The 21,138-nt window shown below is 47.0% G+C and overlaps 1 protein-coding gene across 1 annotated transcript in view; it reads right to left on the bottom strand.

Moving 5' to 3' along the window:
* CSMD3 (CUB and Sushi multiple domains 3) overlaps window positions 1-21,138 on the bottom strand; it is a gene marked incomplete at its 5' end in the record, with an annotated part of 706,489 nt that overhangs the window by 496,718 nt on the left and 188,633 nt on the right. Inside the window, one exon of the mRNA XM_081953230.1 lies at window positions 17,867-17,979. Within this exon, the coding sequence (XP_081809356.1) occupies window positions 17,867-17,979 (113 nt within the window). The remainder of the gene's footprint in view (window positions 1-17,866; window positions 17,980-21,138) is intronic.

Consider the following 21,138-nt stretch of genomic DNA (forward strand, 5'->3'; position numbering starts at 1 on the left):
GCACACTGAATTGTCTATGTAGTTCTTTCCAAAACTATTACCAGCTAGACTGTCACTAAAGTAGAATTTAAAGCAAGGTTGAGGTGGATTCTATTCTGATGATAAAAGACATTTCCAAGGGAAGTCAAAATCTTGACATCAGAAATGGAGAGGGAAATTAAGTATCTCTGTTGCAAAACAGTAAACAGTTGATATTACTGGACAGTAATATTGTTTGTAAGTAAATGCAAGTTTTGCAAACAGTATTTAAAACATGAGGTGAAATTCAAGTACCTAATTTATAATTATTCCTTGGCTCACTTTTTCCCCTACCTCCTTTTCAATACTAATGAAATGGAAATCTCTTCAGTAGCTGGTTACCTACTTAATTACATTTTTTAAAAGTTCAGTAAGAAGAAAGGAACATTGTCCTATGCAAATCAGGGAAGTTTCAGAAAGGATCCTGCTATTTTCCTGAAAGCTATTATTTTACTTTCCTTCTGAACGGTGGTATCTCTTCTGCACAGGCACAGCAGACTAAGCTACATCATATGTAATTGGTCTTCAGCTGGAAAAGATAGGCCTAAGTGAAATTATTCCAGAACTAATCATATTGGAATAGGCTTGTAACAAGTAAAGTATAATTGATTAAAATTCTAAGTATAGGTAGATTAGTTGCCATGTTTCAGCAGTATGTACCTTATGGTAATCACCTGTTGGCAGACATAATCACTTTAGAACAATCCTTAATTCCATTTATTGAGAAAGGCATAGTTGACTAGAAGTCAAGCAAATTACAGGAGTGCATAGCAGGGGTGGGTTCCAGCTTCTACTACTGCCGGTTCGTTCAGGGACATGGTCACGCACAGGCGCTTGATGCATATATGCGCAGTAGTTAAAAAATGCTTCTGCGCATGGGCAGAAGCAAAAAACAAGATGGTGGTGCCTGCGCCACCACCAATAGAACTGGTTCAGGGGCCTGGCAGGCCAAGTTGCTACTTACTCGGGAGAACTGGTAGGAACCCACCTCTGGTGCATAGCCGGAACTGAAGATCATGTGCCAAATTCTCCAAATCTAATGTTTCCCCCCGTTATTTGCCTCCCATCACTGTCACCCCAACCCCCATGTCCAATCAAATTCAAACACCATGTTTTAGGACAGTCATTTCAGGCATTGGTTTGGTATGCATCTGCATTCCATTCCCAACCAGTTGGACCTTGAAGCCCATCTCGGAGAATTACAGTGACATTTCGTTTCCCTTGAAGCATCCTCTCTTCCCATCCAGCCCCCTAGATTTCATGGCAGCTGATATTGAATGGCTATGAAGCACAAACATTAGATGGAAGTTGACACATTTTAAATAATTGAGTCTCCAGTGACAATTGTATGAGTGTGCCCACCACCAAATCTTAACAATTTGAATGTTCTCTTATCTTTGTTGTACAGAAACTCAACTATACACCCAGAATAGATCCTATTAATCTCACTATTCCATTACTCCAAAATTGTCAGTAAATCATTAAAAATAAACAAAACAAGCAAACAAACAAAAACAGAAAATATGCAGCCATCCTTGGGCAGATACTGTAAGGGTTTTTTTTCTCTACTTACTTTGTTAAGATTATTTGATAAGATTATTTTGAGCTATGGTTTACAAAATTGTCTATGGTTGTGGACAACTTCAAGTCAGATTTGACTCCTGGTGACTGCCTGGACTAGGCCCTGCTTGCCATTGTCTACTTACTAGGACTTAGGGAGAGTGACTGGTTCAAAGTCGCTTAGCTGCCTTTGTGCCTAAGGCAGGACCTTAGGAAATATTACAAAGACAGAATATTTCCCCTAAAAAGAGAAGTAGAGACTCAAGAGCGAAAGAAACTCAGCCACCCCCACCTTTGTCAATGGGCCATTAAAAGGCCTGACACAGTCTATTCTACATAACAAAGGTAGGATTAGCCTTCCACAGAAACTCACCACAAGGCACTTGGGAAAATTACATCAGCCAGAAAGGCAATCAAACTTGGACTCAAAGCACAGCCTACAGAGTTGCCCCTGTATGGCCCCATGGGAGTCTGACAACCAATCAGAATACAAGATCAAGATCAAAGGCCAGAGAGGGGATAAAACCAGGGACTTTCAACATCTCGGCCCTTTTTCTTCTTCACCCAACATCTGGAAGTATGTGATCACCTTTTCCCCATAGTTTGGACCTCAAACCATGTGGTCCTGTCCACCATTAAAACCATCTTTCCAAGCAGCAACTGCTGAAACCACAGGCTGCACAGACCACAAGGCCACATCCACCCTGGCAAGAGCCATGGAAGGCGCGGCAGAGAGCAGAGAAAACAGACGCCAACGACACATTTCAGACAACCATCAGGCAAGCAAGCACCCCGTGGAACCCCTGCGGATCTCCATCCTACTTGAAGGATTTCCATGCAGCATGAAGATCAACACCGGCTCATCACTGACCACATGTCCTGGGCCACGATTAAGAACGCCATCCCTAACATCAGGAAGCACAAGCTGAGGGTTCCAAACCGCCTCAGCAACTATTTGGAACCTGTTTTGGGTCTGGGAACCTTCCGCGTGCAATTTAAAAACTTTAACGGCTTGGTTCCTGTCACAGTGGTTGGCGGAGCCTTGCAGAGTCTCATAGGCTTAGACTGGTTTGAATCCCTGGGCTTGGGGGTGACCAGAATGAACGCTGTTCGTGACAATAGCACCGAGGAACTACTGAAGGAGTTTGATGATGCCTTCGGCACCAGTCTAGACAAGTGCGTAGGGACCCCAATAATTTTCAATTTGGACCCCAATGTTGCCCCCATTAGATGAAAGCCTCGGAGGATCCCTTTCTCACTCTACTCCAAAAAATGACCTTGAATTAGACAAGCTAATTGGCCAATGGATTCTGGAGCCAGTCGATCACGCACACTGGGAGACTGCTATAGTGACCCTGATCAAGTCTGACGGGTCTGTCTGCATCTGTACAGACTACAAATGCACCATCAATAAGGCCCTACAACAGAGCACTAATCTGGTGCCCATTGTCCAGCACCACAGTGGAGACCCAGACCATTCTGACCCATAGTGGTACATTTAAATGCACCCGGCTGCAATTCAGAGTTATTATCACCTCTGGACTGTTCCAAAGCATCATGGAATGGCTTTTGCAGGGGATATCAGGAGGCGTCCCCTATTTTGATGATATCTTGGTATTGGCTGCAAATAAGGAGCAACTTTTTAAAAGATTACAAACAGTTTTGGACACAATTAGAGAAAAGGGTCTCCACTTCAAAAAAGAAACATGCCAAATTAACATACCAAGGATTGAATTCCGGGAGTATTTGATCAAAGGCTCCAGAATTCACCCAACAAATAAGAAATTTAAAGCAATCCAGGACGCCCCCACACCTTGCAATCAGACCAAGGTGCAGGCATTCCTCAGACTTCTCAATTTTTATTCCTCAAGCAGAAAGCAGCTGTCACTGAGCCCTTGCGTAGGTTCCTTGGCAAGAATGCCAGATGGACCTGGGGCAGAGCCAAGGCCACCACATTTGCCACTGTTAAATGGCGGACACGTTCCTGGTCCAATATAACCAGACTCTGACACTTATCCTGACTTGCGCCATCTCTCCTTTCAGTGTTGGGGTGGTCCTCAGCCACTGCATGCCCAATGGAACTGAAGCCCCCATCATTTACTACTCTAGGACAGCCGAGTGCAACTACAGCCAACTGGACCGTGAGGCTCTGGTTGCAGTAGCTGGGGTCAAGAGGTTCCACGAATATTTGCATGGCCGTGATTTTATGGTCATCACAGAACATAAACCGTTACTGGGGCTCTTGGCTGGGGACCAACTGACTCCGGCATCACTGTCATCATGGATGACATGCTATGGCCTAAAGCTACCACTTTGTTCACAGGCCGGGGAAAACTTTGGGACACGCTGATGCCCTCAGCAGGTGTCTGCTTGCTGAACTTTTGGACGATCCAACCCCTGACATCCTGGTTTTACTCATTAACTGCCTTGAGGCCAGCCCAGTGTCATCCAGCGAGGTTGCCGGCCATTTAGTGAGGGAAAAGATCATCTCTCAAGGATTGAACTGGATGTGGAAGGGGTGGTCCAAGGGGCCAGTGGGGTCTGAGTTCAAATCGTTTGTAAATAAGAAAGATGAATTATCTCTGTTGCGGGGTCATCTTCTGTTGGGGGACCGGGTGATTGTTCCACCCAAACTGCGAGTTGCTTTATTAGAGGCCTTGCACATAGGGCATCCAGGAATTGTCCGGATGAAATCTTTGGCAAGGAGTTACATGTGGTGGCCTAACATGGATGGGAAAATAGAAGAGTGGGTGGCTACCTGCACACCTTGCCAGGAGTCCAGACCAGCTCCCCCAGAGGCGCCTGCTAAGGAATGGGAAAGGCCTCAGTCACCCTGGTCCAGGGTGCACATTGATTTGCTGACCCAGTTCATGGCCACATCTTTATGGTAGTTGTGGACACCTACTCAAAGTGGTTGAGGTAGTCCTCATGGCTATCACCATGGCAGAGGCGGTCATCAAGGTGCTACAGAGACTTTTCTCCAGCCATTGCTTGCCTGGCATCCTAATCTCGGACAACTGGTCCCAATTCACGGTCCTCCAGTTTGAGACTTATTTAGCTACCCAGGGAATCAGACATGCCCTGGTCACACCCTTCTATCTGGCCAGTAATGGACAGGTGGGGAGAATGGTGCGATCTGCAAAAGAAGCCCTATCCAGGATGGGCCCGATTGGCAAACACAGGTAGACCAATTCCTTCTTTACCAGCACATCACTCCAAGTGCAACCACTGGCAGATGCCCCGCCGAGCTTCTGAGGGTCGCCGGCTAAGATCATCCTTAGCATAGGGGATCAATTTTATGCTTACAACTATGTTGGGGGGGGGCGCTCTCTGGATTCCTGCCACAATTGCAGAAATAACCGGACCTCGCTCTTACAAATTGGAGCTTGAGGACAGTAGAATTTGGAGGCAGCACATTGACCAACTCCAAGGCCACCTGTCCCAATTCAACCTTAGGCAACCAGAGATAACTCCTGCATGAGTTAGCCAAAGCCCTACCCAAAAGGAGCACAAATTCACTGCTTCCACAGACTACCCAAGCCCGAAGGTACCGGGGTACTTATCTGCTGAAGTTGTAGGGTCGCAGCGAGTTCCAAGCGAACCAATTTTAGAAACTCCAGCTACACTCTGTGGAAAGTTCCAGGAGCTTTCACCAGGTGAAGCCAGAGAAGCAAAGGTCCGACCAGCCTGACCGAAGTTCCAGCACCAAGTGAACTGCACAGGTCAGAGAGAGTCTGTAGAAAACCCACCTACCTGTGTTAATATGTCACCAGCTAGATCAGCCCAACTAAGAGGGGAGGGGTGTCACATACTGACAGTCAGTATGGTAGGTTCCACCAAGGTCCTCTGATCCGGCAGGAAAATACTAGATGGCGATTGGATAAGTAGTTTGTCAGCATAAAAGGGACTGCTGCCAAACAGAAGGTTGCTGGATTGTACATAGTTTGCACTAATAAAGAGCTGTTGTTACTGTTAGCCTGAGTCTGCCTCTTCCATTCACCCAATCTAACACTCCATGTTTGCAGTGTCTTTTTCCCCACTTGGAACTGAACCCAGAAGGACACTTTCTTCCAACACTTGTAAATTGTTGTACACTGATTTAATTTTTTAAACTGTTATTTAGCTTTCCAAGATATTGGAAAGCTGATTTTGTACATTGGTTTTAACAACTTTTCTCACTGAGGATGACACTGGATGCTATGTTTCACTGCTGCTCATCCCCTCTTGAAGTAAATGTGGGTGTGTCATCACATTTCTATGTTAAAACAACAACAATGAAAAAAGACCAGTTTTGTTTCGAAATATCACTGAGCAATATAGAACAATGCACTGCAAAAATTCTTGCTGAAATTCTCAGCCATTAGTTGGGAATCCTAATTATCTATCTAATTAATATTCCATTCTGTGAAGATTAATGAAGTGGATATTGGAACCTCACGAGCGCTATCAGACATTTTAGCCCCGTGTGTTAATGATTCTAAAGTTCATATTCATCTTGTAGTACAGACTTAGCCAGTTCTTAATGCTTGGTTTCGCTGCAAAATCAAGGAGCATTCTTGCTCAAATCTTATTGTGGTTAAGCAACTGAATTGAATGCATGCCTGGCATATTAAATTTAGCGAGTTAACCTTTTCCAAAACATCTGGACTTTAGGGACCCTAGGAAATTGCACACATCAAAGTTTAGGATTTTTTCCCTGCATTTAGAAATGTCTAGTATTTAATGTTTTTCAAGTAGATAATTTATAGTATTACTATTTGTTTTAGGAGACCAATCTCTAAAGTTTTGATCTCCATCCAGGTCTTCAGGCTTCTGTGGAAGATCAGAAGGTGGAAGCCAATCTCACTTCAGGGCATAAGCTGTTCCTAAGTGTGGGAGCTGCGGATGAGAACATCTTTCTCCTGGACCCCGCGAGCCAGGCTCCCTTAATCAACAGGGCCTAAAGCATGCCTCCTGTTTCCATGTGGATAGGGCAGGCCAGTCCCAGTGGGATGAGATGGTTCCTCACGTAACCTGGAACCATGCCATGCAGGACCCCACACACGAAGGTGGCCACATTCTGGACCTTGTTTTGGTATCTGAACAGTGGACGAGTGATCTGGGAAGAGGGGATGTAACCATTACCCCCCTGTCATGGTCAGATCACTCATGTCTCCCGCTGGACTTCCCTGGCGCTACCCCCCACCGCGAGGAGGCGGAACCAAACTGTCCAAGTTGGTACTGCCCCAGGCGCCTGATGGAACCGGATAGGTTCCAGACGGAGCTTGGGCCATTCCCTGTAGCCCTGACCCGCTCTCGCTCCGAGAACCTAGTGGCCGCCTGGAATAGGGTGGCCGCTGGGGCCCTGGACCGAGTTGCGCCTTTGCGGCCTCTCCTGCGGCGACGACCCACCCGGGCTCCTTGGTTTACCGAGGACCTGAGGGTGATGAAGCGCCATAGGAGATGCCTAGAGGGCAGGTGGAGGTCCTCACGCTCCGAATCTGACCGAACACAGGTAAGAGCCTATTCACGGACTTACCTTGTGGCATTAAGAGTGGCCAAACGCAGACATTGCGCCACTCTTATTGCGTCCGCCGATAACCGCCCTGCCGCCCTGTTTCGGGTGACCCGCTCTCTCTTATCACAGAGGACGCGGGAAGCCCCTTTGCAGGGCAGAGCAGAGGAGTTTGGGGAATATCTGCAGGACAAAATCGCTCAGATCCGGAGCGGGTGGGCCCCCTTCAGTGGACCAGAGGAGCCGCCAACAGTGAGTCTTGTGAGACCATTCTGGGAGGAGTTTGATTCTGTTGCCCCCGAGGATTTGGATAGGTTGCGTGGATGGCTGCGACCGACCACATGTTTAATGGACCCGTGTCCCTCCTGGTTGGTACTGGCATCCTGGGAAGTGACACGAGGCTGGCTACTGGGCTTGGTGAACGCCTCTTTGAGCGAGGGGTCCTTGCCTGCCGCCTTGAAAGAGGCGGTGGTGAGGCCCTTACTCAAGAGGCCTTCCCTTGACCCGATGGAGCTAGCTAATTATCGTCCAGTCTCCAACCTTCCCTTTTTGGTGAAGGTTGTAGAGAATATGGTGGCACAGCAGTTTCCACGACACCTTGAGGAATCCGAATATCTAGACCCACGCCAGTCCGGCTTCCGGCCCGGACACAGCACGGAGACGGCCTTGGTCGCGTTGGTCGATGATCTCTGGAGGGCCAGAGATAGGGGTTGTTCCTCTATCCTGGTCCTATTAGATCTCTCGGCGGCTTTTGATACCATCGACCATGGTATCCTATTGTGCCGGCTGGGGGGGATGGGAGTCAGAGGCACCGTTCTGCGGTGGTTCGGCTCCTACCTCTCTGACCAGACGCAATGTGTGTTGGCAGGGGGGCAGAGGTCGACCCTGAGGTCACTCACTTGTGGGGTGCCTCAGGGGTCGGTCCTCTCGCCCCTCCTGTTCAATGCATATGTGAAGCCGCTGGGGGAGATCATCCGTGGTTTTGGGGTGGAGTATCATCTGTACGCTGATGATACGCAGCTGTACATTTCCACCCCAGACCACCCCAACGAGGCTGTCGAGGTGATGACCCGGTGTTTGGAAGCCGTCGGGGTCTGGATGGGGGACAACAGACTCAAGCTCAACCCCTCCAAGACCGAGTGGCTGTGGCTACCGGCACCCCGGTTCAGTCAGTTGATTCCATCACTGACCATAGGGGGCGAGCAATTGCCCCCTGTGGAGCGGGAGCGCAATTTGGGCGTCCTCCTAGATGCCCGGCTGTCAATGGATGACCATGTGGCAGCCGTGGCAAGGGGGGACGTTCCACCAGGTTCGCCTGGTGCGCCAATTGCGCCCCCTACTGGACCGGGATACCCTACGCACGGTCACTCATGCACTGGTGACATCTCGGCTGGACTACTGCAATGCCCTCTACATGGGGCTTCCCTTGGGACGCGCTCGAAGACTGCAGCTAGTCCAGAACGCAGCCGCGCGGGCTATTATGGGGAGTACTAGGTACTCCCATGTAACACCGCTCCTGCGCGAGCTGCACTGGCTGCCTGTGGTCTTTCGAGTGCGTTTCAAGGTGTTAATTACCATCTTTAAAGCGCTCCATGGCTCAGGACCTAGGTACTTGCGGGATCGCATCCTACCACACACTTCCCTGCGACCGATTCGCTCTCACAGGGAAGGACTCCTCCAGGTGCCGTCCACTAAGCAATGCCAACGGGCGGCGCCTAGGAGTAGAGCCTTCTCTGTGATGGGCCCAACCCTCTGGAATGACCTCCCCCCCGATATCAGAACCACCACCGACTTCCACTTCTTTCGACAAAAACTGAAGACTCACCTGTTCCGTTTAGCCGGCCTGGCCCATTTATAGTTTTATTCTACCTCCTGGCAGATATTTTAATTGGGTATTTTTAGGGTATTTAAATATTGCTTTTAACTACTTTACTTCAGATATGTACAGTTTCTTATTGCCTCCTCTTTGTGTTTGTATTTTCTATTTATTGATGTGTTTTTATTTGACTGTACACCGCCCCGAGTCCCTTTGGGGAGAGGGGGCGGTATAAAAATTTAAATAAAAGTAAAAAGTAAAAGTAAAGGCAGTGGTGGGATTGCTTCAGTGGGATCGCTTCGCTCATGCATGAGCCTGGTGCATGCTACATGTGCATGTGCAGTTTTGAGAACACTTACCTTCTGCAGTACTGCTGGCAGTGGTGGGTTGCTAATTTTTTACTACCAGTTTGGACACGCTTCCGCATGCGCAGAAGTGTCCAGGCAGGTGGGCGGAGGCTTCCGTCAATCCTATTACTAGGATAGAACCAGAACAACCCACTGGGCTGAACCAGAGCAACCCACTTCTGACTGCTGGGGAGGAAAACAGCTGAGGCGTGGCAATCTGCTCTGCCACGCAACTCAACTGAGAAGACAAAGGTCAATAAAGCATAGGGGCAGGCAGGCAGTGATCATCGGAGTGAACCGGTTCGCTCCCAGCTGGTGGTCAGAGCTACCGGTTCGCCCAAAGTGGTCCGAACCAGTAGAATCCCAACTCGGCATGTAGGGCTTTAAAGGTTATAACCAATAGCTTGAATTGCACCTGGAAGCACACTGGCATCCAGTGCAGCAGATGGAACAGTAGTGTTAGTATTGACCATCCTAAGGATCAAAAAACCTGCCCATGCCGCCACATTCTGTGCCAGTTGAAGCTTCCAAATGGTCTTCAAGGATAGCCCCATGTAAAGTTGCAGGAGTCCAGATGAGACATGATACATTTTGTACGAGACCTCTTTCATTTTGGGCTTCAATGTCTAAGTGCCTTTCTTTAATGACTTTAATAACTAAGTGAAATGAAGAAGATATAGAGAGTAAAGGAAGAGGCCACCAGATAGAAGATCTATATCTATTGCTTGAGTCTCAAATGGATTCAAATTCATTTGGGGGAAAAAATGGATGGAATCAGCCCAGCTGGAAAGTAATGGTATTTAAGCAAGTAATTAAAGATTAATAACCATGCCCTGACCTCAATTCTCATTTGACCAGTTTCAAATCTCAGAATTGTATTAGATATACATTTTGGGGCTTGGAACACTGCTCTAATGAACTTGGTTTGTACAATTTCCATCTGTATGCCTTTTGGATATGGGCCAGAGGTTTTGGCTGAGAATAATTTGAAAGTTATAGAGATACTTTTTCCTCTTTTTGTATGGGAGAATCCCTAAAATGGCTGAAAAACTTTTTTTTAGCTTGTGCTACCCTGTTGATGATGCTTTCCTTAACCCCGAATCTAAATATTCGAAGCCCCCCATGCCTACTCAATTTCCAGTCTTTCTATTAGCCAGAAAATCTCCCTTTTATAAGTGAAGATAATTCTTTATTCTTTATTTCATTGTATTTTCTCCAGGAGCTCAATGTGGAATTCATCCTGTTTTCATTTTACAGTCACTGTGCATTGCTGGCTGGAAAAATAAAATGGATTTCTCTCATCCAAGCAACATGTCTGCCTTCTTGGTTCTCTAAATCAAGCCTAATGCTTCTCTGGTTATATCATGAAGGTATTATTTTGCAAGAGATAAATAAGGAGAAAGGGAGCCCGTTATAGGAACAGAGCAACAGGAAATGAGAAATGGAATGTTATTGGTGTTCTCTGAGATTGGTTGCTTTCTTCCAGACATTTATTATATTTTTCCATCCATAAGGCGCCCCCATAGCATTAACACTTAGACTTATATACCATTTTACAGTGCTTTACACTGTACTACTCTCTAAGCAGCTTACTGAGTCAGCATATTGCCCCCAGCAATCTGGGTCCTCATTTTACTGATCTTGGAAGGATGGAAGGCTGAGTCAACCTTGAACCTAAATTTATTTTTATTTTATTTATTTCTTGGATTTCTAGACCGCCCCCTCTCCCAAAAAGGGACTCGGGGCGGTGTACAGTCAATGCAGATAAAAATACAATCATAAAACAATTAAATACATTTGGATGGAGGAGATAGGCTGTACAAGAAATAAATATATTCTAACACCCTAAAAACATCCCCAATTAAAAACCCAAACCCAATTAAAATAAATCCCCGGGAGGTAAAACTAAGAAAGTGCCAGGCCAGCTGATTGAAATAGGTGAGTCTTTAACTTTTGACGGAAGGAACGGAGGTCGGTGGTGGTTCGAATGTCGGGGGGGAGGTCATTCCAGAGGGTTGGGCCCATCACAGAGAAGGACCTACTCCTAGGTGTCGCCCGCCGACACTGCCTAGCGGACGGCACCAGGAGGAGTCCCTCCCTGTGTGAGCGAATAGGTCGCAGGGACGTGTGTGGTAGGATGCGATCCTGCAGATATCTAGGTCCTATGCCATGGAGCGCTTTAAAGATAGTGATCAATACCTTGAAACGCACCCGAAAGGCCACAGGTAGCCAGTGCAGCTCGCGCAGGAGTGGTGTTACGTGGGAGTAATGTGTACTCCCCATGATAACCTGCGCGGCTGCGTTCTGAACTAGCTGCAGTCTCCGGATGCGTCCCAAGGGAAGCCCCATGTAGAGGGCATTGCAGTAGTCCAGGCGAGACGTCACCAGCGCATGAGTGACCGTGCGCAGGGCACTCCGGTCCAGTAGGGGGTGCAATTGGCGCACCAGGCGAACCTGGTGGAACGCCCCCCTTGCCACGGCTGCCACATGGTCCTCCAGTGACAGCTGGGCATCAAGGAGGACGCCCAAATTGCGCGCCCGCTCCACAGGGGACAGTTGTTCGCCCCCTATGGCCAGCGATGGTGTCAGCTGGCTGAACCGAGGTGCCGGTACCCATAGCCACTCGGTCTTGGAGGGGTTGAGTTTGAGTCTGTTGTCCCCCATCCAGACCCCGACGGCTTCCAAACACTGGGACATCACTTCGACAGCCTCGTTGGGGTGGTTTGGGGTTGAAATGTACAGCTGAGTGTCATCAGCATACAGGTGGTACTCAACCCCAAAGCCACAGATGATCTCACCCAGTGGCTTCACATATGCGTTGAACAGGAGAGGCGAGAGGACCGACCCCTGCGGCACACCACAAGTGAGTGGCCTCAGGGACGACCTCTGCCCCCCGTCAACACACATTGCTTCCGGTCGGAGAGGTAGGAGCCGAACCACCGCAGAACGGTGCCTCCGACTCCCATCCCCTCCAACCGGCGCAATAGGATACCATGGTCGATGGTATCAAAAGCCGCCGAGAGGTCTAATAGGACCAGGATAGAGGAACAACCCCTATCTCTGGCCCTCCAGAGATCATCAACCAACGCGACCAAGGCTGTCTCAGTGCTGTGCCCGGGTCGGAAGCCGGACTGGCGTGGGTCTAGATAGTCGGATTCGTCCAGGTGTCGTGGAAACTGCTGCGCCACCACATTCTCAACAACCTTCACCAAGAAGGGGAGGTTGGAGACTGGACGGTAATTAGCTAGCTCCATTGGGTCGAGCGAAGGTCTCTTGAGCAAGGGTCTCACCACCGCCTCTTTCAAGGCGGTTGGTAAGTAACCCTCACCCAATGAGGCGTTCACCAGGCCCAGAAGCCAGCCTCGTGTCACCTCCCAGGCTGCCAGTACCAGCCAGGAGGGGCACGGGTCCATTGAACATGTGGTGGGTCGTAGCCATCCACGCAACCTGTCCAAATCCTCGGGGGCAACAGAGTCAAACTCCTCCCAGAATGGTCTCTCAAGACTCGCTGTTGACGGCTCGTCTGGTCCACTGACGGAGGTCCATCCGCTCCGGATCTGATCGATTTTGTCCTGAAGATATTCCCCAAACTCCTCTGCTCTTTCCTGTAAGGGTGTCTCTCGCGTCCCCTGCGATAAAAGGGAGCAGGTCACCCGAAACAGGGCGGCAGGGCGGTTATCCGCGGACGCAATAAGGGCAGCACAATGTCTGCGCTTGGCCGCTCTTATTGCCACAAGGTAAGTCCGCAAATAGGCTCTTACCTGTGTTCGGTCAGATTCGGAGCGTGAGGACCTCCACCTGCTCTCTAGACGTCTCCTGTGGTGCTTCATCACCCTTAGCTCCTCAGTGAACCAAGGAGCCCGGGTGGGTCGATGCCGCAGGAGAGGTCGCAAAGGCACAACCCGGTCCAAGGCCCCAGTCGTCGCCCTATTCCAGGCAGTCACTAGGTCCTCGGAGCGGGAGCGGGACAAGGCTACAGGTATTGGCCCAAGCTCCATCTGGAATCTATCCGATTCCATCAGGTGCCTGGGGCGGTACCAGCTTGTAGAGTCTGGTTCCGCCTCCTCGCGGTGGGGGATAGCGCCAGGGAAGTCCAGCCGGAGGGATGAGTGGTCTGACCATGACAGGGGCGTGATGACTAAGTCCCCTATTCCCAGATCACTCGTCCACTGTTCAGATACAAAAATGAGGTCCAGTGTGTGGCCCCCTTCGTGAGTGGGGCCCTGCACTAATTGGGTCAGGTCCATGGCCGTCATGGAAGCCATGAACTCCCGAGCCACCTCAGAAGCCGCTCCCGTTGACGGCAAGTTGAAGTCCCCCATGACCAAAAGTCTGGGAGTCTCAACTGCCGTCGCTGAGATTAGCTCGAGGAGCTCGGGCAGGGCTGCTGATGCATAGCGAGGAGCCAAGTATACAATCAGCAAGCCCCACTGCCTCCCTGGGCCCCAGTTCACACCAAGGGACTCACACCCGAGTATCTGAGGGACAGTGAACTCCCTCGGCTCTAAACATTCCCGCATAACCACCGCCACCCCACCACCCTTACCCAGGGCCCGGGGCTGATGGAATGCCCGGAAGCCTGGTGGGCACATTTCCACGAGGGGTAAACCACCCTCGTGGCCCAACCAGGTCTCCGTTATCCCTGCAAGGTCTAGCTCCCCCTCTGAGATCAACTCATTAATGAGGGGGGCCTTGTTGGTAACAGACCTTGCGTTGCAAAGCATCAGCCGCAGGCCCTGGCTCTGTAGCACCTGTCCGCCTAGACTGCAGGGGTTCGTACAAGCGACCGGGCGTAACCAGCAGCCACGGTCTCCCAACCGACCTTGGGATCTTATCCTGTCCTCGCATCCCCTCCTCCCCACGACCGTTGTGATAGGACAACCCTCTGCTCTAGTGACCTTTATATTCCCCCCCTCCACCGCATCCCCGTCCTTCCTGGACTCACCTGTCTGTCCGGCACTGGCTCTCCTCCCGGTCTGATTAGCCCTCCCCCCCACCCTGGAACCCCCTAAAAAAGATAAAAAAACATTTTATCTTTTAACATATAAAAATCCCCTTAGCTTCCGGTTCCTGCACCTCTCGGGGTCCACGAACCCGTCCTCGAGGCGGGCCCTTGAAAGAGCCAAGGGCCAAACCTGCGAGAGAGGGGCCTCCCGCAGGCGGAGCAGGTCTAACCTCGAATAAGTTATTATCAACAAACCTCGAATAAGTTATTATCAACAAAGTTATTATCAACAAAAGAGATTTGAACTACCAAATTGCAGGCAGCAGGCAGTCAGCAGTCAGCAGAAGCAGCCTGCAGTACTGTACTCTTATGGCTCTTATGTATAAGACGCCACCATGTTTCATGTAGTTTCTTGTAGTAAGCACACTATAAGCCATTGCTGTGAAGAAGCCATCTTGTTAGAGTGAGTAATACCACAAGAACAGAAAATGCATCACAGGAACAGTAAAGATGAAACCTAGAGCGTCAATGTGATATATGAAACAGCTACAATAGAGAGAAATGATAGAGCTGGATATAATATAGAGACTCATCTGACATGTGCGGCCTTCTCCTCAGCCTCCTGTGTATAAGATGCACCTCAATTTTCAAGTGAATATTTTAAAGAAAAAGTAGTGTCTCATATACTAAAAAATATGGGATTATCCAAACTAGATAATATCACCAGCACTAAAGCTGATCATTAGCAATAGCACTGATGATGTTATTTAGTTCAAAGATCCCTCACGTCAACCCTGAGCTACAATATTGTTCCTTCAATGGAATATTTTTTAGCTTATTTTAAGCTATATATCATTTTTTTTAATGGGTCATGCTTGGCTAGGAAAAGAAAGGAAGAAAAATTCACTCTGGCTTCTTGTTGCCATCCTGATAGAACTCTTACATGCTGTCACAATAAAAGGATGCCAAAACTGGAAGCTGCTATGGAAAATGGCCCAATTTACATTGATTTCTCTGGAGTATAATTATCTCTTAAGTATCTGTCTGTAATTTAATCAAATATTAGTGGATCCTGAAACACCAGTGATGAAAAAAAAATGCACAAAGCCTTATGCCGTAATGCTCAAATAGGGTCAAGTACAATCCTGAACTCAACGATAATCAGAGAGAGATGGAAGGAAACCAAAGATAATAAAGCAGCATTTTCCATTGAAAAAAAAGTGGCAATGTAGAACTTGCAAGGAAATAAATGAGCCACAAACACATTGCAAGGAACGAGAAAGCTCCCTAGCCCATCACAACTTCAACCACCCAGACTGATACCACATCAGATATTGTCTAATATTTTGTCTTCTTCTCTTTTTACTTATTGTTGACTCCAAGTAAAGCAAACAGTGATTGACATGAGCTGAAATACTCGTTTCATTACAAAGTGTGTGTGTGTGGGGGATCATTCCATCCTAAAATAGTCTAAGCTGCACTATAGTATCATCTGAGAGGCTTAGGTCACTGTGTAGGAAGTAGAACATAAGAAGATCATTAGAGTTGGAAGCGACCTTGGAGTCTTCTAGTCCTACTCACTACACAAGCAGGAGACCTTCTACCAGTGATGGGTAACCTTTTGTGCTGTCACGTGCCGAAAGCACACCCACACCCATAATGCAATACATGGGTGACCCCACACATGTTCCCCACCCACGTGCATGAGTGTGCAATCCCCGTGTATGTGCATGTGACTCCCCCATCCCCCATGAATGTGCCCCTCCCCCCCTGGTCCATTTTTGGCTTCCAGGTCAGTACAGGAGGCTTTCCAGGCCCAAAATGGGGTTCGGTGGAGCCTTGTGCAGTACTCCTGCACCCCATTTTGGCATTCCAGGTTGGTGCAGGAAGCCTTTCAGCCCCCCTGTGCCCCTTTTGGGGGCTGGAAGGCCTCCTGCACCAACCTGGAAGTCAAAACGGAGTGCAGGGGAACTGCACAAGGCCCAAAATGCAATGTGAGAGCCCCCACACATGCACCCCGCCCTCTGCACATGCATACGTGCATCCCAACATGAACCCTGCACATGCGCAGCAGAGACTCAAAGATCAGCTGCCGGTGGGAGGTGCACACACATGTGCGGTGGAGCTGGATGAGGGCAATGGGTGGCATGCCCACAGAGAGGGCTCTACGTGCCACCTGTGCCATAGGTTCGCCATCAGGGCCCTATACCTTTTCAGACAAAATGACTGACTGGTCTCTTAAAAGCCTCCAGTGACCCATATCTTTTGAAGGCAAACTGTTCCACTGGTTGATCGTTCTCACTGTCCGAAGATTCATCCTTAGTTCTAGGTTGGTTCTTTCCTTAGTTAGTTTCCATCCGTTGCTTCTTGTCTAGCCTTCTAGCACTTTGGAAGCCTCTCAAATATTGGAATACTGTTATTATGTCACTAGACTAGACTAGACTTTTGTTTCCTTCTTTTCACTAGACCAGGGGTGTCCAAACTTGGGAACTTTAAGACTTGTGGACTTCAACTCCCAGAATTCCCCAGCCAGCTGGCTGGGGAATTCTGGGAGTTGAAGTCCACAAGTCTTAAAGTTCCCAAGTTTGGACACCCTGCACTAGACTATACATACCCCAGTGACGTGCGGTGAGGTTTATGGCTGGTGAGGCTGGTGACGTCATCAGCGCGAGCCGTGGTCCCCTTCATGTTGACTCAGGAAGGCAGGGAATGGGACCATGTGTACAGGAGGCTGAAGCTGCCTCAGCCTCCTGCACAAGTGGTCCCATTCCCCTCCTTCCTGACTCCTGAGTCAACATGAAGGGGACCATGGAGCGCGCTCCGCGGAACCGCAGCTCACGCTCCACGGTCCCCTTCATGTTGACTCAGGAAGGCGGGGAATGGGACCACGTGTGCAGCAGGGAGGCTGAGGCTAGAGGAGCCTCCTGCACACGTGGTCTCATTCCCGGAACACGTGTGCAGAAGGCTCCTCAGTGCCTTTTCCCTTTTCCCTTTTTTTTATTTTCATGATGAGAGCGGTGAGGCTCTGCCTCACCTGCCTCCCCTCACCGCACGTCCCTGACATACCCAGCTGTTCTTCATATGTTTTAGCCTCCAGACACCTAATCAACTTTGTTGCTCTTCTTTGCACTCTTTCCAGAGTCTCAACATCTTTTAAACATTTTTTTAAAAAAATTATACAGTATATGTATATCACCCTGTTACAAACAATGCTCTTTCTTTAGTACTTTTTACAATAATGTTGCATTCCTTGCATTCGTTTCATTGATTTTCACTCCTGGTTGCCCCTAATTGCTGTAAATCAGGTTGATCAAACAGCAGAACACGATTATCCCATTCACAGTATGATCTCTGTGTGTCTCATATAAGGAAGATGAAGAAACATAAGCACCAAGGGCTAGACTAATACGGGGTAATTAAAAAGAAAAAAAGAAAACAGCTGGCTATCACGTAGACACATCTAAGTAGCAATACATAGAATTAATATGCTTTTATTGTAGGATCTCAGACTGTGCAGCATCAGTTGTATGACTGAAATATAAATTGTTGCCTTTGTTTTCCTTTATTATAATTTGCCCTCCTTTATCTGCCCTTATGGTTCATAAATACTGACTTGTTTTCCAAAATTGAACGTTGACATAAGCTATTACAGTTCTAACATGCATATTTATAATATATTACTTTACCTTCATAATATACTTTAAATCCATGAGCACTCACTGCAAAGTCACTGGTTAATCGTAATGAAAATACGGATTTTGTGGACGTCACAGATGGAGGAAGATGAAATCCTGTTAACCTGAAAGCAAGCAAACAAACAAACCCTGATTACTATTATTTTTCACTCAGATAAAGTAAGCTGGACTCTGGCTGAAATAAGTTTGAGGTTATTTTCTCTGTCATGTTGCTTAAGGAATGGCATGCCCTCTTCAAAACCCATTAAGATCAATGCATAAGATGAAACTCCACAATACCTTAGGGCACAATTAAATGATTTCCACCAAAAGCTGGAATTTATCTTAAAGAGTCAGAGCGGCCAAATGGCTTGGGTTAAAAATTAATTTTAGTCAATAACTAACATACCTAATTTGCACTCAAGATTTATTTGATATCATTCCAGATTCAGCCTGAAGGATGGAATTTAGGGAATCTTATGAAACACAATTACTTATTCCTTACAAACACTGGTTGAATAGGATCTAACAGCTGCATTCTCCTCGTACTACATATTTGAAACCTATAAGATAATTGTGCTGCAGGTTTTGATCTCGACTACTTTGAGTCCACCTGGAATAGAATTATCTTCTTTCATGCAGATAAAGCCTTTAAGATGGCAGTTACAGCTTTTGTTTTAATTCATCTTTTCTTTTCTTTTTTACTGAATTTAGGTATTCTAAATTTTTATATCATGGGAAAAAATAATTTTAAGTTTTTTTATAAAATAAAAAAAATAAAAACTCAGAGCAAAAACCTCCATTGACTTTGCCACTGAAATCCCACTTCTTCATTTTGCATAAATGAAAAAATGCTGAAGCTGAAGCTCAAATACTTTGGTCACCTAATGAGAAGAAAGGACTCCTTGGAAAAGACCCTGGTGTTGGGAAAGATGGAAGGCAATAGGGGATGGAAGAGAGTGAGATGGTCATCAATACAATGAACATGAATTTGGGCAAACTCCAGGAGAGTGCAGGACAGGGGAGCCCGGCATGATATGATCCATGGGGTCGCGAAGAATCGGACAATACTTAGTACCTGAACAACAACAAAAAACCCTTGAATGTAGAACCTATCCTAGAATTAGAATATTTTAGAGGCAGGATATCCCACTATTTTACGGCTCCCCAATAGCAATAGCACTTAGACTTATATACAACTTTACAGCGCTTTACAGCTCTCTCCAAATGGTTTATAGTCTCAGCATATTGCTTCCAACAATTTGGGTCTTTGGAAGGATTGGAGTCTGAGTAAACCTTGAACCTAATCCTAATTTGAAAGGACAAAAGATAGAATATTAATATGTTAATAGTGCCAGAACACATATTTATCTTAACCTAAAATGATTGGGTTGTTTTCCTACCTGAAAGGTAAAATACTGAGAGAAGACCTTTGCTTTCCTTTTGGTATATGCAGCATCACAAAGGGGGCATAATATCAGGCCAAGCCCAAAAGCACATAGTGAAATCAAATTGAGTCCAATCCTTTACTTGTTTTATATCTAATGGAACAGAATCTTGCTAATCTAAAGCTATAATGTTCTAATACACTAGATAGATCCTGAGAGATTCTAGGGTGGAGCTATACCCTGAACCTCTTCCCTCCCCCTCATCCATTTTGGGAATGTGCCATCTATTAATCTGGATTTGTTTCTGGAATATATTACCACCTCCCTGGCAAACTGTGGTGCTGCCAAGTTCCCCCTCCACTGCTTTTCCAGGTACACAATCCATCACACAAAGTGAGAATCTCCAGCACATCAAATCTGCACTTCCAAGGTTTTTTTTTAATGTAGTATTCATATCTCTTCAGATTGGGCTGTGAAGAATATACATTATAAACAAGGACCTTTCTTCTCATTCATGCCACTCTTCCTACTTATACATGGATAAAATGTACAAGTAAATGAACAATAAATAGATTAAAACAAATAACTACACATGCTAGGTATGCATGTTGCAATTTATCATGAATTTGTCAGAGAGAAAACTTCTTTGTGAAAGATGTTTATTGTGCTTTCCCAAGTGCATTTGAAATAGAGAGCAGTAAACAGTGGCTACAAGAGAAGCTATCTTGTATTCTCAAAAATATATGACTGTACTACTTCCTTTGTCATAAAATTATTCCAGATGATTTGCTTCATGAGTTAAATGCAATACAAGTTAGATTCCGATCTGTTCTGCATTTTCTTCAATACCCCTGACTTGTTTTAATTTTAGCAATGACTGGGAACAGGTTCATACAGAGCAATGTTCATTCTTTGCAACAGTTTCTATTCACACTGGATATAATGGAAATTAAGTAGGCATAATTCAAAATTAAAAGAGAAAGAAATGCTGAAATGTGGCAATCAGAGACAAAGTTTTTCCTGGGCCAAACAGTAATTTAATGAGTTAAGCATATTGTATTTTTGAGGTTTTCGCGGGTGTTTGTATGTATGTCTTTGGTTGTTCGGGTTTTCTCCCGCGTAGAATTGGAAGTATCTTCACGACGTTTCGATGAAGTCTCATTCATCATCTTCAGGCTGGTGCTTCCGGCTTGGTGCTTCCGGCTTGGTGCTTCCAGGAGCAATGTGAGATCTCAGCCGGTTCCTCCTTTTAACTGCCAGTGGGGGTTTGTGCTGATTGGGTGGGAGCTTGGCTGCATTTTGATTGGGTGGAGGTGTATTCTGATTGGTAGGGGGCTTGGCTGTGTTCTGATTGGATGGGAGTTTGGCTGTGCTCTGATTGGATGGGGGCGTGTTCTGTTTGGGTGGGGGCCTGGTTGTGCTTGTGTTAGTCTGAGTTGCAGAGGGATTTGAGCTGGTGAGCTGCTTTACTGTTGTTTGGCTTCGTGTTTGTGGTCGTGCCACATCTCCGTGGTGGGCATCAGTTTGCTTAATGTATGGATCTGAGGGGTTTAAAGTGGCTAATAATGCAGCTGTGGTCTGGCTTCTGGTTTGTGGTCTGGCTTCTGGTTTGTGGTCTGGCTTCTGGTTTGTGGTCATTATCGGTGTGGGTTTGGGCTTGCTTTTTGCGTGGATGTGTGATAGTGACATCCTGTGTGGTTTTCGTGAGTGTGGGTCTGGTATCATTCTTTGTGTTAGGGACTCATTTGTCAGTGAGGGCGGGTTTCCAAATGGCTGGTAGGCGGGAGGTATCATCTCGTTTATTCATGCTGTGTGGTCGTTTTTCTATCTCAATAGCTTCTCTGATTATTCTGTTGTTAAAGTGTTCAATTTTGGCAATAGTTCTGGTCTTTTTAA

The sequence above is a fragment of the Natrix helvetica genome (genome assembly GCF_964273705.1).
Source record: "Natrix helvetica genome assembly, chromosome: 4".
NCBI classification, from domain to species: Eukaryota; Metazoa; Chordata; class Lepidosauria; order Squamata; family Natricidae; genus Natrix; species Natrix helvetica.